This window comes from Apium graveolens, chromosome 7, assembly GCF_009905375.1.
Source record: "Apium graveolens cultivar Ventura chromosome 7, ASM990537v1, whole genome shotgun sequence".
Classification (NCBI taxonomy): domain Eukaryota; kingdom Viridiplantae; phylum Streptophyta; class Magnoliopsida; order Apiales; family Apiaceae; genus Apium; species Apium graveolens.
The window spans coordinates 10,132,130-10,158,302 of NC_133653.1; the positions used below are offsets into that span (position 1 = coordinate 10,132,130).

At 34.9% G+C, this 26,173-nt stretch overlaps 2 protein-coding genes across 2 annotated transcripts; both read right to left on the bottom strand.

Moving 5' to 3' along the window:
• Nucleotides 1-11,362: 11,362 nt before the first annotated feature.
• On the bottom strand, nt 11,363-15,630 carry LOC141673233 (uncharacterized). Its single transcript, XM_074479964.1, has 2 exons — nt 13,743-15,630; nt 11,363-13,215 (listed from the first exon to the last, which is right to left on the bottom strand). The coding sequence occupies exons 1-2, from the start codon at nt 15,628-15,630 to the stop codon at nt 11,363-11,365; spliced, it is 3,741 nt and encodes a 1,246-aa protein (XP_074336065.1).
• Nucleotides 15,631-21,676: 6,046 nt separating this feature from the next.
• LOC141673234 (uncharacterized) lies at nt 21,677-22,768 on the bottom strand. Its single transcript, XM_074479965.1, has 2 exons — nt 22,171-22,768; nt 21,677-22,128 (listed from the first exon to the last, which is right to left on the bottom strand). The coding sequence occupies exons 1-2, from the start codon at nt 22,766-22,768 to the stop codon at nt 21,677-21,679; spliced, it is 1,050 nt and encodes a 349-aa protein (XP_074336066.1).
• Between the last annotated feature and the right edge of the window lie 3,405 nt (nt 22,769-26,173).

The window sequence follows — 26,173 nt, forward strand, 5'->3', positions numbered from 1 at the left end:
TGGCAATGGAGGTAAAACCTGCTCGGACACTGGGGCGACTACCGGTGCATCCACTGGATCTGTCTCGATCCTCTCCGTAGATGATGATAAAGAAGCCATCTAATATACATAAAAATAATAACACAAAAACAATCAAATCACAATCCTATAACTCATAACTTCTAATCACATAGACAAACAGTCCTAACACTCCCACTCTCATCCTATCTTATTTTCCTATCTTATCTCAATCCTAACATTCTTGTTTTCCAAGATCAAAACTAAGCTCGGATACCAACTATAACACCCTCCAAATCCGGGGTATAGATTTGGGGCATTATTAACAACAATTACCAACTATACCTGCACAAGCGGAATATAAATATAATAATTACCCCGAACTATCACTACTCAGGATCTTTTAAGGTTTGAGGTTGGAAACAAGAATCATGCACTACACTTTATTACAAACCCAACTAAATAAAACCTGTCTCAAGAACTCTCTTTGTTACAAAACTTTATTCTATCTACAGTTTCACTACACAATCTTTTATTCAAACTACACAAAACTTTTATTCAACCCAACATTACTACTTATCCTGCTACACCTGATCTGGCACTTCAAAACTCTCTTCGGGAATAGGAAGGAACACTCTTGGTATAAGAGGGTCCCGCTGCTTGACTCGCTTCTTGACTACGCGGGTCCTGATGGGTTTCATTCTCTACCTTAACTGTAAAACAATAGGAGTAACAATAAAAAGGGATGAGCCAAAATTGCTCAACAAGCCTGCAACAATATATATATATATATAAGGAGAGAAAAATAAATGAACCAAGAAGCTGCTGGTTTGAATAACCATCTGTATCTGTATATGATAATAATTTGCCCATGATGGCGAGTGCCAAATGAATAAGACTGGAAACAAGAACCAACATATGCACTAAAATCTGCTGATCAGTCAGAATATAGTGCGGATCTATACCCAACTGCATAGACCCAACCAACATTAGGAGTACTCAGGCAACTATGGCCTATTAATTAATGACCTGGGTAAAACCCAGCTCGTAAAGTAACCATCCAGTCCCAGGCTTAGCATCCGGAATAATCGGAATGCTATTGATATATCCTAACACCAGGATATACCAGACTATATATAACAAGGGTAAAGGAATTGAAATATGAACAAGAATTCCATAAATTGGGTAAATCAAGAATTTAAATGAAATGGAACAAGTGATATAAATGGGTAACAGTGTATATGAACAATAATTATCAAAGAGAATTGATACGATAGAAAGGAATTATAAATCACTATTCTGAATTTAGAATAGGGGAAAAACTTGCATAATATAATTTGAAATGAACGTCACTTGAACGATAAGTGAAGTTAGGGGTACTTGCCTTTCGCGTACTTAACCTGGTTTAACTCACTGCCTTCTGACCCTAGCTTGCTTTGTCTTGCTAACACTGAACAAATCATGGAAAGATAGGTGTTTAGATAATTTACTACATACGTGTATCTTGAATTGATATCACGCAACCTTATCAGTCTACCCATGCGTTTCTATCTGACTCGCATATATATATATATATATACATACATTTATACAGCACATCTATTCACATAATTACATAAAGCACGTAGCACGTAAAGCACATAATTAATTTCTAGATTTATAATTATTTTTAGAATCAATTCTAGGCTTATACCTACATTACTAGTCGTATCTGATTTTATTATAATTTTTCGGGATTTATTCGGCTCAATTATATCCCTACTAGGACCTATGAACTATCAATTATCACCAAACCACTCTTTTTCAGAAGAAATTATAACTTACAACTATTTTTATTAGATTCGTCTCATTTTTCTGAGTCTAGGGGTCTTCGTTTCACTCAAATCGGACTAACGGTTGAATTGTTATGAATTAAACACTGATAATTCAATTTATTATTCAATATAAATAATTATTACAACCTTTTTAATCCTAAAATAATTTTTAAATAATTATTTAAGAAAAATCAAAGTCAAAAATAATTTTTTTATAATTTTTGGAGTTAAAACGAAGAAGTTACGATTTATTGAAAATTATGTGATTAATTATTGAAATAATTAGTCACTTAATAAATAAATAACTAATAAATAATTAATAGATAATTATTTACTAACTTAAAATAATTAATCCCTAATTATTAGGATTAATCACAATTTATTACAAATATTTACAACTCATCGTTATTTATTTGATTAGATCGATTATTTACAAATAATCAATCAACTTAATTAACCGATACACTATTTATCGAATAACTACGAATTATTCGAATTATAATCTAACTCAACGATTAATTACTCGTATAAATACGAGCTACTCGCAATCCTCACATAATTATCGAACTATTACATTATTACTGAAACTTATACGATTAATCGATCATCTGTATTTAATTATTCGATATGAATAATTATCACGATACTCTGCGAATAACTAATTATCGCTCAAATAATAATAATAATAATAATAATAATAATCCAACTTGTCACCCACTTACTCGTATTATATAACTAATTATCGAGTCTTTAATCATATTATTCGATTATTATTAATCCTATTTATTAATTAATTACTTGATTATAAAATAATAGATAATTAAATAAATAATTGGATAAATGATTAAATAATTAAATAAATAATTAGTTTCGAATTTCTAAATTAATAAATTAATTTAGAAATTAATTATAATATTTTTCAGATTTAAAATCTGATATTTAGAATTATTAAAACTGATTTCTAATTTTATAAAATAGAAGTAAATAATTAAGAAAATCAGAAACAGTTTTCAGGAAATTGGTTTAGGGTTTAGGGGATTGAAATCGGGTCGAATTCCCGGGTTAACGGGTCATCTACGAACCCAGTCGGGTCGGGATGAACAGCCACCGCGGCTCCGCCGCCGGTGGTCGTTCCGGTGACAACACGGTGACGAAACGCTTCGTTTCCGACTCGATTCTTCTGGGCTTTCACTCCTCACGATCCCAGGCCTCCTCCTTCTCCTTCTTCTATCGACCACGACGCCCGAAAGCTCAGGAACGCCGTCACGGCGGCGGTTCTCCGGCGACGTCAAAACCAACACCATAATCGACGAAATCGGTGTCATTCAATCACAAAAACTACGATCTATTCAACCCCATCAAAGAAATCATCAAATAACTAACCAATCACCAAACCCGAATTCAAGCATACATCCGAAAATAACAACTTAAAAATCAATCAATCCAACAACGAAATTGATTACAGAATCAAAAACTACGATTAATAAGCGTCAAAACGACTACTTACATGATCCAATCGGTGCACAAAATCACGTTCAAAATCCGGTTTGATTCCAAGAACTCCAAACCCTAATTTTAGAGAATTGGGGATTTTCTTGAATTTTCTGATTTTTTTATTGTAATTAACTGAATTAATTAATAAAAATTAGGCTATTTATATTATGGAAAATAATACCCCTAAATAAAATTAAGGGGCTAATTACACTCCTAATAAAAATATTTGGCCCCAATTTTTATAATTTTTTGGGTATTAATAATTAATTTTTAAATATCCAATAAATACTAAATAAATACTAAAAATTCCCAAAAATTGTGAATATTACAAAAATGCAAAGAAAAATGATATATGATAATTTCATGATCATATAAAAATAAAAATGTGATTTTTGTGGGGTTTTTGGTACCCGAAGGGGTCCGGAAAAGTCGTTTTTCGCGAAAAAGGTCAATTTGTAAAACGTCTAGGGGTTCAGAATAGCGATACGGTATAGGGCATTTTTGGCAAAATAGGGCCAATGATTTTGTTTGAAATACGGGCTTTTAAAATACTGTTTGAGCTGTACGGGTTTTGATATAAAATATATAACTTACGATAAAACGTTCAATAACTATCCAAAACACGTTTGGATCAAAACAACCAACACATAACACATAACAGTTAGGGTTTAATGACTTAACACATTTAATCACATAATAATACACATAATTTATCATTAGTATAATATAATACAAACGTAATTCCTCGGTAGTTACAGGTGTTAGAAGATTCTTCAGACTGGATGATCAATTGAGTATCTCTAGCAATGAGACTTTATTGGAAATGTAAGAAAAGCTGGATCTATCTGAAGCTGATGAACTTGAATTCCACAGACAACTCCAGAATCAAATAGAAGAAAATGACAGGAAGCTTGGGAAGAAATCCAGATAAACAAGAAAATAGAATTATCTGCTCAGACTAGAGGAGCACCTTGATAATGATTGTGAGAACTCTTTGTACACTTTGCTTTGTTCAATTTTCAATAAATTTGTAGCACTTGTCAGTTTTATCTACTATCTTTTAATTAGTATATTTAGGTAGTTTTGTTATCATCAAGTTTCTCTTAATTTATGGCTACAATTCCAGTAGACATAAATTGGGGGAGATTGTTAGGAATATGTTGTGAACTTGATGATAAGTTAAACAAAACACCTTAGTAGATTTAACTTAGTGAAATTTGTAGCTCTCGACGGATGATTTAATATAGTCCCGACGGATGAACTTTATAGTCCCGACGGATGATGATTTGACATCCATCGAGAGTGTAGCTTATGTAACAAATAAGTACTGTAGCACATTTTTGCAAACAACATGTTTTAGTCTAGTAGATTGTGTAGGGTTCTCCAAGTCATGTTGACTACTAGAATGATATACAGAATAGGTTGACTAATTGTAAATATGAGATATCTTGTAATTATGTATAAGTGAAATAGAGTCGAGTGACAGATAGACTCCTGACGGATGATCAACAAAGCTCCCAATGGATAATCAACAAGGCTCCCGACGGATGTCCAACATAGTCCCGACGGATGATCAAATTCAAAATAGCTATTGACAGTGACAACACAGTCACATGCGTCGGGTGTTTGCAAAAGGAATGTGGCAGCCTGTTAAGTAGGATTTTGAGAACAAAGAAGCATTACCATTTCCATGCAAATGTGAAGATATTCAAAGATGCTGGAATAGAGTAGTGAAACAACATGGAGTTAGGCTAGATATATTTTGTTTTATTATCTTGTCTTACTATCATGTAACTTGGTGATATATAAACCAAGTGTAGCAAGTAGAACATAACGAACCAAGCAAGCTTAGTTTTTAGAGAAACATATCAAGCTGTATTCTGTAAGAATTTCTCTGTAGCTTTGTTTGTTCAACTTGTAAAGCAGTTGTGAGCTATTCAAAGCTTCACATAGTTCTCAATTATATATATATATATATGTGGATACTTTCAAATCCACCAGAAAGTTTTAAAGCCTGTGTTTTATTACTTAGTATTTTGATTTCTATCACTCTTTCATTCCGCACTATTGCAAATCAAACACTGTTATATATATTAAGTTAAAACAATTTTTAAATCTCAAAAAGTTGCCAGAATTATATTCAACCCCCCACTTCTGTAATTCTTGTTGTATTGTTAGGGAATAACAGTTACATATATCAGAAATATGATTATTTATAACCAATTATTACCACTTATTATGGAATGACTAAAATGCATCCATCATGACCAATAAATTTTTTAATACAATTTATAAAAAATTAACACAAATTCAAAAAAATTTAAAATCCTGAGATTCAAAAATATTAATCGAAATTGGTAGAGATATCATAAATTTAAGAGTAAATTGTCTCATATATCATCACATATATCACTACTATCCGCCATTTTACCAAACATGAAAATGAAGAATGTACGTATTTGGAAATATCAATATACATTACTTAGTAAACTAATTCATGTTTTTGGGTCAAAAATTTGATTACATTACTGCTAACCACCGACCTATAATAAAATCGTGAAAGATGAAGTTGATTAATATGAAAACTGAATCGGTCCTATTATAACATTTTCAAAAAGTAAAAAATAAAATTGAATGGGCCCGTGCTTTACACAGACTATCATGCTAGTATAATTAATGCCTAGAATTTGGAAAAAGATAACAGAGTTTTAGTTACTAACAATTAAACATAGGCCACAAAACTTGATAAAGCACAAATATAAAGCTTGAAGACAAATATGTTTCATTGATTTTTAAAGTCATTGAAATTAGAACTGCCCCTGGGTCCACATGTCAACTCTCACGTACTACATTCTCACCACCTTCAAAAGCAACTTGGATTATATTTCTCATGCAAGACATTAAACCAACAACATACACGAAAGACTAACATCCAGGAGATCACCACTAGCTTGACCACACCATCCATCGCTCATATCTGCCATTCAAAACATCAAGAGCTCTTTGGGATTTTGAAAGAAGCTCCAGGAATTTCAAAATGAAATTATGTTTTGAGCTTGGAAGACATGCAGATTTCACGTAGACTTTGCTCTTGCTTTGACCATGTAAAGTTGACATCATAAAAATATATCCAACTTTTTTGTGAAGTGGTATACAAGACAACTATATAAAAAAACAATTGCAATATAATAAAATAAAAAATTGTACACGATATGGTGAACGGATAACAGAAAATCCACTGTATATTTTAATGAATTTTCAATGCAAGAATTAAACAAGATGTGACTACCTTGCTAAAGAGAGCAAGAGACTTCATTAAATTTTAATTAGTTTTTTAAATTAACTAGAAAAAAAATAAGAAAATTATTTAAATTGCGTTGATGACCATCAACTATTACCAAGTGTCAAAATATATTAAAAAATAATGATAATTGACTAAAAATCCTTGTAGCTATATTAAAATTTGATTTTTAGTTTAGAAAAAAAAATATGATTTTTAAAACAAAATTCTGAATTAAGTCTCAAACTTTCACAGAAGTGCAAAAATAATAATTACAATCGATATTAATAAAAACATCTTATAAGTCGTCGTCTTATAAACTAGAAAACAACTGGGATTATCAACATACAAAATCAAGAAACAGGAGAGTCATTTTCATCAAGAAAATAAATATAGTCGAACATCATTTCTCAGTTGACTTGATAACTTTCAAGTTAGGAGAGTTTGATGTTATTTTAGAGATGGATTGGTTAACCTGTAGTAATGCTCAGATTGATTGTGCAAATAAGAAAGTGAAATTGCGAACTGCGGAAAATGGAACGGTAATATTTAGCGGTGAGAAACAACGGAAAAATTCCTGACAATAATACAGACTAAACAATTGCTACGAAAAAGATGTAAATTTAATCTAGCTTATGTGTTGGATACTGAAAAGGAAACCCCAAGGGTAGAAGATTTTCAACTGGATCTCTTCTATGTTTATAGATATAGGCAAATATGCTTATCTTATACTAGCATGATCCGGTTCGGTCGCTGCACACACATCTAACGTAAAATACTCATAGGTGTAGTAAGAATAGAAATATATGATTAATTGTACCCGTCAACCAGAAAAGATATTCCAATGGATTTTTGTGTTCACAATATACAACATTCTTTCAGATACTTATTATTATATCATTCAGTTATCTATCTGTTTAGATCAGAAGAGTGGAGTAAGAAAGAATTGATACCATAATAGAAATTTCCCCCCCCCTTAAAATAGAAGAAATGGTTTCATCCCCTTTAAAGATATATAATCTAATATTTAGCTTTAATTTATACTTGTATGACTTTAATTGTATTTCTAAGTTACTATATATGCTCTAAGTTTATGTTTATTTCATGTTATTAAGTAGGAGATATGATTGTAATCTTTTAAATTTTCTAATTTCACGTTTATTTTACAAAAAGTTAGTGAAGGGTTATAATCATATCCCATATTTGTTTTGTTAGACTAGATGATATAATATAATCCCCTGTAATATTTAATAGAATGAAGTATTTAATCCGAATTAATTTTAATGAAATTAATTATTTTCATATTATTATCATGAGATTATAATCTCACGAAACAAACATAGTACACACTCCTGTGTCTTATACTACTAATGATAGAGTGATAGTCTTAATAATAATAATATGTACCATTCTTAACATATTTTAGAGAACCGTTGCATATATTCATGTTGCTTTTTATAAGTATATAAGTTTGACTTAAATAATGTGTTGAAAACAGATAAAGGAATTTAGATTTTTAGCATGCAATGGACAAGGACAAGGTGAACAAGGTATTAATTTTATATCATGTGTGTTGAAATTTGACCATATCGTAGTATACTATTTTATATCGTGTGTTTAATTTCAACTTTTAAACAGATTTCTATGGAGGTTAATGACCTGCCTCAATCTCATAAAACTATACCAGCAAACATTGGAGACTTATGTGTTACCCTGTTAAAATTTGATACAATGGCAGATGCTGAAAATCATAAAAGATTTTGAAGACTCTCCCAATTTTTTTTTCTGTCAACCACTAATGACACTTACTATGGAAGGTACTGTATATCTCGATGTGGACAAATGTCATTCGACCTTAAGAAAATACATTGATCTTGGGTGTTTGAATGAAAAAAGAATTTTAATAGCTAGGTAAGTATATAATATATAATTCTTACCAATGTTTTTGTTTAAATGAAAAATTGTGGTTATATAAAGTAAACTAATATATTCTCATCTATTTTATTTAAAGGGGGCTTCTGAAGATGATTGTGGCACTAAATAAATTACTTATTATACACAAAAACTTCAGCTTTGACAACATCATCATCAATGATGATGCATGCCCTCAAGTAAAATGTTGGGGCCTCCCCAAAAGTATTATGCTACAGGATGTTCATGTTCAGATGAGCCAGATCCGGACCATTGTCCATACATTATTGAGCAGTTCGCCTCTAGCAAGTGACTTGCTGAGTTCGATGGAGCGTGCATGGACCACGTATGTTTTTTTATGCAAGCTATTTGTTTATATTAGTATCTATCTGCATATATGATGTTTACTTTTATTCAATTATTTATAGATTAATGTCTCTTAACTAATTAAAGATTATGGTAGCGTTACATCTCTTAAATTAGATCATTTAACAAAACCATATATACATAGGTCTGTACACATTCATACAAGCATGCTTATACATACACCAACACCAACTGCTCAACGTTAAGCTTACAAACACTCACTATAAGCTCTCAGTCTCTCGGCACAAATTATCCCATCCTTTCCACCGACACCACTCTCCCACCTCTTCCGATAACCTCCAACAAAAAAACCACCACCAACAAACCAATTCTATAATTAAAGATTCAACTTCTTGAAAACCCCCAACAACAACATTTCTTCCCAATAGCTTCCCATAAAGCCACTATTCCTCTCAAAATTCCCCTCCTGAAGACCCGATAAATTATATAGACTTATGAATGTGGAAAGATGCTCGGTAAATTTGTCCATAAGCTTTTGTAAATACTCCTCTGGTAAATTGTTGCATCCATATCACCACATATTAAGTTATTAAGGCCACTAATTATTAAGCTTTTAATATTGGTTATTTTACAGAATTGACTTACGCACCTGCCTAAATCACCCCATATTCTTGACTCCAAGCAACATATTGGAGAGACATAACTGCTGTTGGGTTGAGGTCACTGCAAAATATCCAAAGGATAGATTTAAGGAAATGTTTAATCAAAGACAGAATTACTCAACAAAGAGAAAAGGTGAAGATTGGGATCAAATTCTTCTGAAAAGGGGGAGTGTTGCATTGAGGGAAGTCTATCATTATGGAAATAGTAAATACGGGGATAGCTGGAAGTATAAGGTGATCTTTCTCTCTCTTGTTTCCAATCCTCTCTTCCTCTCCTAATGATTATCTGCTAAATTTATATTTTATCTTATATTGTCTGCGCTTACACTTATAGATCATGAAAATCCTTACTTTTGTTTATTTTCATTTCCTTTAGATGACAACAACTGACCTTGCAATAGAAATGGAATCACTTTTTCCCAACTACATCGTGGAGATTTACGGATTCATGAGAGACCACGCTTTCCGTGAGGCACCGTGCGAACCTACCAAGTAAGTACAAGTTTTTGAAAGTCAGTATCAATTAATATTTATCTTGTTATTTTATATGGAAAGTCATATTTAATATAATAACAAAAATCAGAGGGAGGACAACTTTAATTGAGGACGTGTGCACTGAATTGGAGTGTATATTCACGGGAGCAAATCTGAGTATTCATTTCGAGAGATCATTCTTTTACTTGCTCTTTATACTAGGTAAGTACAACACTTTTTTTAATTTCCTTTTTCTCAAAGTGTATTTAAATATCAATTTGTAACGTAATTTAATTACAGCCCAGATGAAGCCTTACAACTCCAATCTTACTGCAATAAATGAAACGAGACAACAAGTAGTGAATAATTTTTAGGTATTGGTATTTATTAAAGTGCTATTTACTCTATTTATTATAAATTCATAATTACGTGCTAATTACCATCTTATTTTTTGTTTAGATACTCGACGGAAGAAAAGACTTAACAGGAAAGCACATAAAAATATTGCAATCCTCTCCTAAAGCGAATGGTCCATCAACAGCTTGTTTGACAACATTAGATCGGTAACTTAGTTATCTTATTTTAATTTAATACCTCCTCTTATTTTATATTATTAAGTGTTGGGCTGATTTGGTTTTCTAATATATATAGTTTATGAAGACGTTCCTCACTTTTCTGTCTGACCTACTCAGTTTTGATATACTCAAGTCTGACTGCGCAAAAACGAATAGCTTCGTGCATCTTTCGTGCAAAAAAAATGAAAAAGAAAAGATGCTGAAAAGTTTTCCCGGCCCTCTAACTCTCTATAAGATTCTGGAATACTCTACTCATCCTAAAAAATGAGAGAGGGAACTTATAACAGGATTGATAATGTGTTAGTTGAATTGTGGTTGCGTGTTGATGAAGCTTGTCAAATTTTATGAACTGAACGGAATGTCAACACCTTCCATACTTGAAGAAATCGAATTGTATTTACTGATTTGCTAAAAATACACTACTGATTATCATTGTTTTGATACAGAAAAGAAACAAAGTCTACTGATTAGAAGATGAAGAACAAGAAGATTATTTTGACAAGCATTCTAACTAATTAAACCATTCTATCTGTTTTTCTTTTATATCCAGAGAGATCCATATTCATTGATTTCAGAAAATGGCACCAAAGTTAGTTAGATAAAAGAATCTTCAAGTAGGTCCACTAGCTGAGTCAGCAGCTGAGCTGTCATTCTCAACATCCCCTCTCAAACTTGGCTGTGTTGAAGTTATACCAAGTTTGAACATCAAGTCATTAAATTGTGCAGAAGGAAGGACTTTAGTAAACACATCTTCTAATTGTGATGTTGTTGGAAGATAAGCAATTTACATTAATCCTTCAAGCACCTTGTCTCTCGTGAAATTGATATCTATCTCAATGTGTTTTGTCCTTTCACGATGAGCGGATTTTTGGCAATATGAATCGCACTTTGGTTGTCACAGTAGAGAGTGACAGGTTTTAGATTTGTGACACCTAATTCTTCCAAAAGTCTGACTAACCAGGTCACTTCAGATGCTGCATTAGACATGGACCTATATTCTGCTTCAGATGAGCTTCTATATACAATTCCTTGCTTCTTGGATTTCCAGCTTATAGGTGATTTACCTAATAACATGACATATCCTAATATAGACCTTCTTGAATCCAAGCAAGCACCCCAATCTGAATCTGAAAAATCTTGAAGTGTAAGTTGTTCATCAACCTTTAAGAGTATTCCCTGACCAGCTGTAGATGACATATAATGAAGTGTATGGAGTAATGCTTGATAATGAGGCTTCCTTGGTTGTTGTAGGAACTGACTAAGATGTTGAACAGTATATGCCAAATTTGGTCTAGTGTTTGTTAGGAAGTTGAGTTTTCCCACTAGACATCGGTAAAGAGTGACACCAGGAAATATTTCACCTTCATTTGCTGCTAGCTTCAGATTAACTAGAAGATGAGTAACTACCTTCTTGAATGTAGTAATTCCTGAACTCTGTAACAACTCATTAGTGAATTTTTTCTGTGTAAGAGAAATTCCATTAGGCAAATATCCCACTTCAATACCAAGAAAATAGCTCAATCTGCCCAAATCTTTAATGTGGAAAGCCTGGTCCAAGTGAAGCTTTAATTCAGAAATAGCAGATGAATCACTACCAGTCAGTATAATATCAACATAAACAACCACTACAGTAATTAGATCATTTGCATGTTTAATGAATAATGAATAATCATTCTTGGACTGATAATATCCTCTATCAAGTAATTCCCCCACTAACTTGGAAAACCATTGTCTGGAAGCCTGTTTTAATCCATACAATGATTTTACAAGTTTGCAGACCTTTGAATAGGGATTAGGTAAACCCTCTGGTACAATCATGTAGACTTCTTCATGCAGGTCACCATGGAGGAAAGCATTATTAACGTCAAGTTGGAATAAGGGCCAGTTTATATGAGCAGCTAAAGCCAACAAACATCTTATTGTAGTCATCTTAACTACAGGAGATAAAGTTTCTATATAATCTATCCCCCATTGCTGATTGTAGCCTTTAGCTACAAGTCTAGATTTATATCGTTCTACAGAACCATCAGCCTTCAATTTAATCTTGTAAACCCATTTACACCCTATTGGCTTCTTACCAGCTGGAAGATCAACCAAAACCCAAGTTTTATTAACCTGTAAAGCAAGCAATTCCTTATTCATAGCTTCCACCCATTTGGGATATTTAGAAGCTTGATTATAAGTAACAGGTTCAACTAAGGATTCAGTAGTAGCAATAAAAACATGATGACATAATGGAAGCTCAGCATAAGAAACAAGATGACACCAATGCTCAGTCTGAGGTTTAGCAAGGTATTGCAAGTGAGAGTTAGTGCGGATGTAATCAGAAAAGTGTGCAGGTGTTTTAGACTGCCTGACACTTCTTCGCAAAGATCGATCTGTTTGTGAAGATTGAGAAGAATCATGAAGTTGAAACTGATCATGTGTGGTGTGAGTGGACAGATTATGAGAAGAATCTAAAGAAGCTGGATACTGAAATATATCAGGTACAGTATCAAAAGAAAAGGGTGAAGGTTCTGTTATTAGTGGCAGAAAAAATGGAGTGTGTGATGTATGTGATTCAGAGAAATGAAACGGAAAATGTTTCTCAAAGAAAACAACATCTCTAGATACAGAAACAGTATGGTCATGAAGATTAAGAACCTTGTATCCTTTTGTTCCAGTTGGATATCCAACAAAAGCTTGAGGAACAGCTCCAGATCAAATTTAGTCCTATGAGAATTGGATGTACTAACATAACATAGACATCTGAAAACCCTGAAATAATCTACATCGACGGGCTCATTGAACAACTTTTCATATTGACTAATAAGACCAAGAACTTTAAGAGGTATTCTGTTAATAATATGTACTGCAGAAAGTACACATTCCCCCCAGAAAGAAATTGGAAGTTTAGACTGAAAGAAAAGAGCTCTTGCAGTGTCTAAAATATGTCTATATTTTCTCTCTACCACCCCATTTTGCTGGGGTGTATATGGACAACTCTTTTGATGCAAAATCCCTTTATAAAAATAAAACTGTTTGAGCTCACCCTCGCACAACTCTTGGGCATTATCAGTTCTTATGTGTTTAACCGACGTGTGAAAATGATTTTATATGTAAGTAACAAACTGAGGTAGAACTTTGCTGACATCTGGTTTGAATTTAAGTAAGAAAACCCAAGTCATACGAGTAAAATCATCAACAATAGTCAGAAAGTACTTACAACCTGCAGAAGTAGATTCTTTGTAAGGTCCCCATACATCCAAGTGCAGTAACTGAAAAGCAGTTGAAGTCATAGAAGTACTATCTGAAAATGAGTGTCTGGCTTGTTTAGTGAGAGGGAAAATCTGACAGAGACAATCCAATATGCTTGAAACATGCTGTAAAGTTGAGGAAACATGTTTCAACATAGGGACTGACAGATGTCCCATTCTCAGGTGCCAAAGTTTAGCTAATTCAATAGTTGGAGAAGAATCCTTATTAGCAGTAGTATTAGTAGATGCTGAAGCAACAAATGAGCTTGGAGGTTTCAGATTTGAACTTGTAGTATCCTCCAAGAAGTATAATCCATTACTGAATTTACCAAGAAGCAGTGGCCTAATGGAAAGGCCCTGTAGAACACATTGGTCATCATTAAACACAATTGTACACTTGTGATCTTTACATAATTTTGGTATTGAGATCAAGTTATACTTAAAATCTGGAACAAACAACACAATTCTCAATATAAGATCATTATTAAGCTTGATTGTCCCACTCCTTGTGATAACAACTTGTTTCCCATTTGGAATAGTAATTACATTTAAACTGCCTTGAAGTATATTTAGCTCATCAAACATATCTAAATCAAAACACATATGATCTGTGGCCCCACTATCTAATATCCACTTTAAACCAGTGGAAGCAAGGAAACAAAAATTACCTGCTGTATAAGCTATTTTTCTATTATCTTGTGAAACAATCAAAATCTGATCTTCTGGTTTCTCTTTTCCAATTAACTGCAGAATTTGTTGATACTGTGCAGGAGTGAATGAAATATTCTCAGAATTATCATTAGATAAGGAATGAGACTGCCTCTGGCTTATCAATGAATACTCATCATCATTATCTTGATGTACAACTGCTGTTACTCTTCGTTCTCTGTCAGTCTTGAAATTCTGTGGATAACCGTGTAGTTTATAGAACCTTTGAACTGTATGTCCTGGCAATTTACAATGGTCACAAAAATATGTGTTCAATCTGCTTCTTGTATCAATCTGTGGACCAAATCCCTGTTTCCCTGAGTTATGATAGATATTTTGTCTAAATCTCTCTGAATTGTTCTCCTGAAATCTCCTTCTTTGTGCTGCAAAAGCCAATGTGTCCTCAATTCCCCCAGAAACTTGAGTATGAATCATTCTTTTATGATTCTCCTCTTGTAATATCAATCTGTAAGCATGTGCAATAGATGGGAGTGGATTCATCACCAAAATTCTACCTCTAATAATCTCATACCCATCATTCAGTTTCATCAGGAACTCAATTAACCTTCGATCTTCTTGTGACTTCATTAGCTTCTGAGTAATGGTGCAAGAACAGTTTGCACAATTGCAAATAGGTATTGGATTAACAGAATCCAACTGATCCCATAACATTTTGATTTTAGTAAAGAAACTAGAGATATTATCCTGAGACAGCTTCAAATCATGAAGAGATTGTTGTAGTGAAAACAATAAAGTTCCAGAAGATTGACCATATCGCTCCTCTAAATTCATCCAGATTTCTCTAGCAGTTGAGAAATACAAAACACTTCGTGCAATATCCAGATCTAGAACTCCAAGTAACCAAGAAATTAACATACTATTACACCTATCCCATGCCTTAAAACCAGTATGTGTATTCTGAAGTTTCTCAATACTTCCATCAACAAAACCTACTTTGTTTTTAGCAGATAAACTGATTAACATAGAACGCTTCCAATCGCTATAGCAATTTCCATCAAACTTCATTGAAACAAGCTTCATTCCCGGATTATCGGAAGGATTTAATAATAAGTGTGATGATGGATTTTGTGAAGGATCAACATAAGCAGTTTGTGTTTGTGATTGTGTTTGTGTTTGAGAAGTAGTAGCCATAATTTTGATCAATAAGAATCAAAAGCTATCAGGAATCTCAAAAGAATGTAGTCTTATAAAGAGGATCAAATGAGAAATCAAGAACTGAATCGAAATTCACAGATCGAATCAGAGAAGGAAAAGATTTAGATACAACAATTACTAAATTCAAGATCAACAAACACTAAATTCGAGATTAACAAACACTAATTCATATTTATCTATCATATGTCCTAAACTGTTTGTGAAATTGACTCAGAGAAACAAGTAAATGGAATAGAGTAAAACTCATCTTGCGATTATCGATAATGGCTAAATGAGAATGGAAGATGAAACACCAGTAGGATCGTCATTGCTCTAATACCATGTCAAATTTTATGAACTGAACGTAATGTCAACACCTTCCATACTTGAAGAAATCGAATTATATATACTGATTTGCAAACAATACACTACAATACACTACAGATTATCATTATTTTGATACAGAAAAGAAACAAAGTCTACTGATTAGAAGATGAAGAACAAGAAGATTATTTTGACAAGCATTCTAACTAACTAAACCATTCTATCTGTTTTTCTTTTATATCCAGAGAGAGATCCAGATTCATTGATTTCAGAAAATGGCGCCAAAGTTAGTTAGATAAAAGAATCTTCAAGTAGGTCCACTGGCTGAGTCAGCAGCTGTTGAGCTATCATTCTCAACAAAGCAGCTGCAAAGTCCTATGACAAAGTATTTTAAAGTTGGGGTACTACACTGTTTGTAAATCACATCAAGAACTTCAACGAATCTGGTGTTATATTAGGAAACTTTGATATGCCACTTAGTGTATGTATACATGTGCTTTTGCAGTTTGAAATATTTGATGAGATAATAGGAGTCATGTGTTGTACATTTCCATCCAAATTTTAATAACATGGTTGTAAACAATTTTATTGCATGAATTTAAAAAATGCAGAGAAACAAAGTTCAGAATGTTTTTATTCAAGAGACGCGTGCAATCACAAGCTGCATTTGTTACTGGTGCATTTTAGAAATTAATCCATCATGATCCATCAATCTTTTAAGTGATGGCATACTAAGGGTGAAAGAGTGTAAACAAAATACATAGTGAGCATCCCAATCTGATGATCCTACATTTCAAAAAAGATAGCATTGTGCAAAAAGTATAGTGCAGACAAAAAACTTACAGATTTAGCCTTCCAACCATAGACAAAGACAAGATCGACAGGATCGAAACCCTTTCCGTCAAGTTACATCAGAGGGGCAGATTCTCCAATTGCACTAAGCTCCTCAGCTAGTCGCTTTCCAACATCGGTGGACACAATACTCATATAACCTCTTCTCTCACAGAACTTAGACTGCAATAAAAAAAGTAAGAATGTGAACAGTATGAGTAAGTGGGTAACTGATCCCTACAAAATTCAGGGAATATAGGAAATATTGCCGATCCATCTTTGCATAATAAATAGACAAAAAAACTTTTCTACATAGGAAGCCTAACTCTTGGAAGTAGGCAGAAAAATATGGCTGCGACAATTACTCGTACAAAATAAAGGGATATTACACAAAAATATATTAGCACCAAATGAAGTGTTGAGAATCATAGTCACATTGGAAACTAAGCAAGTGCTGGGAATTATACCAACACAAAAAACAGGAACATACAACAGTAATACCAATGTTAGTAAGAAATTGAGTATTACTTTGAACTATGAAATTCAGTTTGAGATATGATGGTTTTCCGGCTTCCAGGCTCAGGTTAAAAAACAATAGAAGGCACGTGTAGTGAGAATTATCTCGTACTGTTTTTAAAATGTTAAAACATATTACACAGGTTCAAGTAAGCATTCCAATCTAACTACTTTGCTAATCCATGTCAAACTAATACCTTTGTTGGCAAGCGAAGTAACTAAAACCCCAAATTCTTTCTTATTGGCCTTGCACCTTGCTTCCCATGCCCAGTGCCAATTCTGAATGTGTATACTCATGGCTAGTATAGACTCTCTATAATCTTACATCAACACCTCAAAAGTAAAATGAGGATTGTAGATGGCAACTGGGCATTTTCCCATCTCATCATATTCAGCAAATTTTCCATCAGACAAGTCGATATCTCAAGCTTGGTCCCGATAATCTACACAGATATAAAAAAAACACAAGCTAGAAGTCAGACTGCATAATGTAAAAATAGAGCTCCACACACATATGTTTGAACGTGAAGAGTAGATCCAGGAGATGCTATAAATATATGCCTGCGACATTTACTTGTAGAAAATAAAGGGATATCACACACAAATATATTAGCACCAAATGAAGTGTTGACAATGATAGTCATTATCATACATAGAAATTAAGCCATTGCTTAAATTATACCGACACAAAAAACAGGATGCAAAAGACACTAATGCCAGTGTTAGTAAGAAATTGAGTTATCAAAGTATTTCTTCTTTTGTAAGATGAAATTTAACTTCATTAATAAGAGAAATTACTGTGTAAATCATCAGATATATCAGGTGGAAAAAACGGATTGATCTCCAAGTTCCCAACTACTTTCCAACTTCCCCGCAAAAGAAAATATTATATATGGTCACAATGCATTCCTACGTCATCTTTAAACAATATGATGAAACACACCCAGGCGTACACCTCTGATCACTCTGCAATATTATATATAGTATATGTGTATGATGTAAAATGAGAGAAAACAAGAATATAAAGTAGTGATCTTATTACTTTGCATACAGGAAACAACTTAAGTACAAGAAAACTAGGAAACCAACTAGGCCTATAAACTAGGAAACAGAAAGCAACAGAGAGTCCTGAAAATGCTCCACTACTACTTCTCAGGCCTGACTTATTTAAACTACGTCCATAAACTATCAAAATATTACAGACACCTCACACTACATCATTGGACTCCACATCTCAGACACCATAAATTATTAACAAAGTTTAGATTAATCCAACAAGCACCCCCTTAATCTAAACTTCTTTATTAAGACTCTTCACCCCAAGAAGCTGTCTCATACGTTCAAATTTGACAATTGACAATACCTTAGTCAGCACATCAGCACGTTGTTCCTCTGTTCGTACGTGCTTCACAACAATCTCACCCCGTTCCACACACTCCCTTATAAAATGAAAACGGATATCAATATATTTTGACCTTCCGTGAAAAATAGGGTTCTTTGCCAAGTCTATGGCGAACTTATTATCAATGTATAATACCACAGGGCCAATGTGATTTCCTGTCACTTCCTTCAGCAAGTTTCTTAGCCAAATCCCTTGACACGCTGTAGCCGTAGCAGCCATGAATTCCGCCTCACATGAAGACAATGCAACGCACTTTTGTTTTTGGGAAACCCATGTTATCACACTCTCATTCAAGTAAAAAACCACCCCACTAGTGCTCTTCCTGTCTTCTATATTACCGCCCAAATCATTGTCGGAGAAACCTGTTATCGCATTATTTGCACTATCCTTCGAGTAGATTAAACCGTAGTTCAAAGTACCTTTAATGTACCTTATTATCCGCTTTGCTGCGTTCAGATGAGTTAATGCGGGTCTTTCCATGTACCGACTTATGACTCCCACGGCATATGATATATCAGGTCGTGTATGAACAAGGTAACGCAGACCCCCCACAATGCTCTTGAACTCAGTAGCATTCACAGCAGTTCCTTCTTCGTCTTTGGTGAGTACAATCTTGGGCTCCATTGGATACCTTGTCGAATTACAATCTTTCATCCCAGCCCTTTCGAGAACCTTTTTAGCATAAGCTTCCTGCTTCAATTCCACATAATATGTCTGCTGATTTACTTCTAAACCCAGATAGTACGAAAGCTTACCCAAATCGCTCATTTCAAAGTGTTTTGCCATCTGCATCTTAAAATTCTGCATGGCCGCTTCACTTATTCCAGTTACTAGAAGATCATCAACGTACACTGCTACTACTAGAACTTCACCTGCTTCTCTTTTTTTATATACCGCATGTTCAAAAGGACAACGCATTAAACCCATACCTTCCAAGCATTTGCTCAACTTCGAGTACCAAGCCCTTGGGGCCTGACGGAGGCCATACAGAGCTTTCGATAGCTTGTATACCATGTGTTCTTGTCCCTGTTTCTCGAACCCCTCGGGTTGAAAGACATACACTTCTTCCCTCAAATCTCCATTTAAAAACGCTGATTTAACATCCAAGTGGTGCACACTCCAGCCATTTTTTGCCGATAATGCCAAAAGCAATCTGATTGTCTCCAAACGTGTCACAGGAGCAAATAATTCTTCAAAATCTACTCCTTGTTGTTGGACATACCCTTTAGCGATAATTTGAGCCTTGTACTTGACAATCTCTCCTTTGGTGTCTTTCTTTAACTTAAATACCCATTTCAGACCTATTGCCTTCTTGCTCGGTGGTAACTCTGTCAAATGTCATGTCTCATTTTTCTCAATTATGTTTATTTCTTGCTCCATCGCCGTTTTCCACTCTTGCTTCTGTGATGCCTGAGCGTAATTTATTGGTTCGTCCACCCCCATAAGCATCAACTCATCAGGGGTCTCTACTTCTTCAGCATCTTCATAGTTTTCACTTAACCGTCTAAACTTTCGTGGTTCACTTTCCTCGCTAGAGCCAATAGTACCCCAACCGGTTAAACTTTGTATTGATTCAGGTGAGTGCGTCTCCATCTGTGAGCTCTGAACTGGACTGGTAAACTCTGTTCTGCTTCCAGTTTCTGGATCTCCTTCAGTGCCAGTGCTACCCTGTGATAACTCTTGACTACTGACGTTATCACTTGCACCAGCTGCATAGTCCTGTTCAAAACCAATCACAGTGAACTGGGTGCCTTGCTCATCCCTCTGTACGTCGTGTTCAGCCCAATCCCATGCCTTCTTTTCTTCAAAAACAACGTCATGACTTACACATATCCTCTTAGTCATAGGGTCATACAGCCTATACCCTTTCGTTCCTGGCTCCTTCCCGAGATTTATCACCACCCTACTACGATCATCCAATTTAGTAGTCTTGACACTCGAAATCTTCATATGTGACACACACCCGAAAACCTTAACATATTCCAAGTTTGGCTTTGTTCCTGTCCATGCCTTATAAGGCGTTTTTCCTGTCAACGCACGCGTGGGCAACCGGTTTAGCACATACACAGAGTGTCTCACCGATTCTGCCCATAAGTACGATGGTAGATTCATTGTCTTAAGGAAACTCCTGGTCATAGCCACAATTGTACGATTTCGTCTCTCCACAATACCGTTCTGTTGCGGTGTATATGGAGTTGTGTATTGACGGTATATACCTGTCTGCTCACAATACTCATCAAACTGTCGTGAACAAAACTCTCCCCCTCTATCTGTGCGAAAGGCTTTCAGCTTTGCTTCTGATCCCTTCTCGACCCGAGACCTAAACCTTTTAAAAGCCTCAAACGCTTCATCCTTAGACTTTAACATAAACACCCACATGGCTCTACTGAAGTCGTCCACAAGGAGGAAAAAATACTTACTTCCCCTCAGTGTTTCAGGCATGATTGGACCACAAATGTCTCCATGCACCAGTTCTAAAACCTTTTTTGCTCAAAAACTTGACTGTGCAGGGAAACTTTTCCTACTCTGCTTCGCCATTAGACACCCCGTACACACTTTCTTGGGCTGTATAATCTTTGGTACAGCATCAACCATCTTGTTCCTTGTCATTAGATTCAAAGCTTGGAAGTCAACGTGGCCAAGGCGTGAGTGCCAGAGTCACGCTTCTTCCTCCTCCTTTGACAACAAACAACTCGAATCAACAGTTTTTGCCACAACCCTATACAGTCTGTTTCCTGATCTTTTAACCTTCATTAGTAGTCGTTCAATCTTATCATAGACCCACAAAAAATCACCGTGTATTACAACTCGATTGCCCTCTTCAGATAATTGTCATAAGCTCAGTATGTTATTACACAAACTGGGTATAAAGTAAACATCTTTAAACATTCTCTCCTCACCATCTTTGCATTTAAAAAATACTGAACCTTTACCTCGTATGTCGACTGTCGATCCATCACCAAAGCGTACCTAACCAGTCACCTTTTCGTCCAATTCTCTGAATTTTGATTTCTCCGCGGTCATATGATTACTCGCTCCGTTGTCCAAGTACCATACATCAGATCCTCCTTGCTTATCCTCGACTTCTGTCCTCAACTTTGGCTTAACCCTGCTCTCATTTAGCAGCACCTTGTCACCTCGACATTCCACCATCAACAACGCTGGTTCGTCATCTAGAGCCTGTGCCAAATTAGCCTCCAGACGTTGCACTTTTTCCCTTTTTGGTTTACGACACTCAGCCGCATAATGGCCATATGCCAAGCAGTTGAAGCACCGGATTCTACTCTTATCCCTTGTACCTCGATTTGCTTCTTTGGTCTTAAAATCGCTGCCATTTCCTTTGTTTTTCAAGCTCGATCTCCTGAGCCATTCTTCTATGGTAAACAACAGTTGTCCTTCTTCCTTTTCCTTTTTCAACCATCCTTCCTCAGTAAGTAATAGTTATTGTCCTCCACTAGGTTCACCTTGACCATTTAAGCGTTCTTCATGGGCCTTCAAGGACCCAACCGCTTCTTCGACTGACATCGTATCCAGGTCCCCAAATTGCTCGATTGTGGAGGCTATTTGCAGAAATTTCGTTGGCACTGCCCTGAGAAGTTTCTTTACCACATATCCTTCGTCAATAGTCTCCCCTAGTGCCCGTATATTGGGTTCCCATCCGTTCAGTTTGATACAAAACTCATCAAGCTGTTCTGCATCTTTCATCTTTAGGGATTCAAATTCAGCTTTTAAGGTTTGAACCTTTGCCTTCTTCCCGCGGTCGGCGCCCAGACACATAGTTTTTATGGCTTCCCATGCCTCTCTCGCCGTGGTCTTTTCTGCAATAGACAAGAGTAAGTCTTCAGGTATTCCCTGGTACACAGCAGCAAGAGCAATCTTGTCCTTTCTCTCCTCCACCGTAGCCTTTAGATCCTTAGGCTCAATAGCCTCCCATACTCCATGGGCCTGCATGAAAACTCTCATTTTAATTGCCCATGCCGTATAGTTACCTCGCGTCAGCATCAGATAACTGAGACCCACTACCTCCTTTGTCTTGCTCATCTCTGTCTTACTCGCTTCCATTGTATCCTTCTTGGGCATCCACTTTGGCATATACTATGTATGTATGTGAGCTTTGATACCAGATTGATGAAACACACCCAGGCGTACACCTCTGATCACTCTGCAATATTATATATAGTATATGTGTATGATGTAAAACGAGAGAAAACAAGAATGTAAAGTAGTGATCTTATTACTTTGCATACAGGAAACAACTTAAGTACAAGAAAACTAGGAAACCAACTAGGCCTATAAACTAGGAAACAGAAAGCAACAGAGAGTCCTGAAAATGCTCCACTATTACTTCTCAGGCCTGACTTATTCAAACTACGTCCATAAACTATCAAAATATTACAGACACCTCATACTACATCACTGGACTCCACATCTGAGACACCATAAATTATTAACAAAGTTTAGATTAATCCAACACAATAAACGGAGATGGATAATTGGCATTTATATATATACACACACAGATGCTCTACACCTTCTAAACAAATAGACATTGGCTGATTAAAGAAACGAGAGAGTGAAAAAGTAAAGCTTATGACAAGGGCTTGAAAATGTTGTGTTAGTTAATGACACTTTGATCTTCCAGTTTAAAATACACACGGAGATGGATCATACACGTGCTTTTGCAGTTTAAAATATTTGATGAGATAATACAAGTCATGTGTTGTACATTCCTTTCAAAATTTAATGACATGTTTGTAAAACATTTTAATTGCATAAATTTAGAAATGCTTAGGAACAAGGTTCAGAATGATTTTATCCAAGACACTAGTGCACTCACAAGCTGCATTTGTTACTTGGTGTATGCTTAAAAGGTATAGTGCAGATGGAAACTTACAGATTTAGCCTTTCAACCATAGTCAAACACAAGATCGACAATATCGAAACCCTTTCCGTCAAGTTCCTCAGAGGGAAAGATTCTCCAATTGCACTAAGCTCCTCAGTTAGTGGCTTTCCAGCATCAGTGGTTACCACAGTCATAGTTCTCTCACAGAACTTATACTGCAACAACAAAAAAAAAGTAAGAATGTAAACCAGTATGAGAATAAACTCCAATTTCATTCAAACTCCTCAGTTGCTGGCTTTCCGACATCAGTGGTCACTACAGTCATCGAACCAATTCTCTCACAGAACTTACACTGTTACAAAAAAGAAAGAATGTGACTAGTACCATTGCACAATAACTAGACAAAGAAATTTTTTGCCTTAGGAAGCCTAATTCTTGGAAGTAGACACAAAAAACCTTTCTAGAAAAATATTCATGACTCGTACAGAACATATATGACGGGTGCGCATACACATAGGGGGAGGAGGGGGATGACCTTCATAACAAGATTAGGGGCATTCTTTGAATCAAACAATTTCACATTGGAAAGCACATTAATCTCTTTCTTTGCTAGCTCTCCACAGTTGTCACATTTCATCTACGAACACAAGAACAATAAATTTACAATGAAAATATACCACCTTGTAACATCCCATATCCAGGCCAGATCAATAAACTCCAACAGAGTCATTTCAGTTTGCTACATCATTAACTAAATCTCTAAATATAAAACATTTCACTACTGTTACAACACGTACCTGATAATGTATCAAGAGAACACAACTACGTCAAGTAGGACTTCTTAACCCCATTAATCCATCCACGGCCTTCATTGTTTTTTTTTGCATGTCTGGAGTAAGTACAGCACAACAGAAAGGAACAAGTGAAAAAAGAAAGACATTATATGATGGTAGAGAATCAAGAACAATCAAGGGAAAACAAGCAAGTACAGATGTTATAAGTATACAATACAAAGAAAATATATGTGTTATATGTAACTGTTTCAGTTTAATTCACTACAGAAAGCATAAACCACGATAACACAAGAGTGTTGATTCCAGTGATCTTAATTCAAAATTCTTATAGTTTAAAAATTCTTCTGTACATATTTGTATCCAACAAAAGGACCTAGATTGAAATTGCACTTCTAATAATAAAATTACAACTTATAGTGAACTCATGTCTAGAACTTCAAGGCTGAGAATGTATATAAGTGTACATATGTAGCACAAGCAAATATTTGGAAATAAACAAGAGAGACAGGATGATAGCAGAGGTTCCATCATTACAACTATCCAACAAAAATACGTACAAACAAATTATCCCTCTAATAGCTCAAATACAAAATACAATACATAAAAATTATTCGGAGAGAATACAGAGCACTGAATCAACTGCACAGTAAATACGAATAATATACATTGATCCATCATAATCAAGCAGAAAACAAGCTACTCCGGAAATTATTCACTATCAAAAGCACATGCATGACATATACGAAAAAGAAGTGCGTAAAATCAACTTTGTTAAGACGAAACACGAGTACACACTAGCACAAGTGCATATATAAAAAATGAAATTGAAAGTAAGACTATGCAGTTTGAAGCTTAGTGAGATTGAAACTAAAATGACTATCTCCCCCCCTCTCTCCTTAGGTTGTGTGTATTGTTTTACTTGGGGAGCAAGTGAGAAGAGACAAGGATACACTAAGCAAGTGCTGGAAAATATACCGACACAAAAAATAGGAATGTACAACAGTAATATCTGTGTTAGTAAGAAATTGAGTTATCAGATTATTACTTTGAACTATGAAATTCAGTTTGAGAAATAATGGTTTTCCTGCTTCTAGGCTCAGGTTAAAAAACTATAGAAGGCATAATATTTTATAGTAATGTTCTTAAGATGTTAAACATAATACACAGGTTCATCCAAAAGCATCATAACAACTACATTATTATAGTTTCCTAATCTTAGTTCAAAGTAAGCATTCCAATCAAACTGCTTTTCCAATCCATGTCATACTAATACTTTTGTGAGCAAGCGAAGTAACTAAAAAACCCAATTTTTTTATTATCAGCCTTGCACCTTGCTTCCCATGCCAAGTGCCAATTCCGAATGCGTATGCTCTTGGCTAGCATAGACTCTCTATACTTTGACATCAACACATCAAAAGTAATATGAAGGTTGTAGATGGAAACTGCGCATTTTCTCATCTCACCATAATCAGCAAATTCTCCATCAGACAAGTTGATGTCCTCAAACTTGGTCCCAGAAATCTACACAAATATAAAAGAAGCACAAGCTAGACCTCAGACTGCATATGTAAACACAGAGATCCACGCATACATGTTCAAACATACCGAGTTGATCTTGGAGATACTTTGAAATATATGTCTACAACCTTTACTTGCAGAAAACAAAGGAATATTGTGTCAAAAAAAAGTATATTAGCACCAAATGAAGTGTAGACAATGATAGTCGGACATGGAAACCAAGCAAGTGGTAGAATCGTACAGACACACAAAACAGGAAACAATAGACGCTAATATCAGTGTTTGTAAGAAAATGCAAGTTATCAGAATATT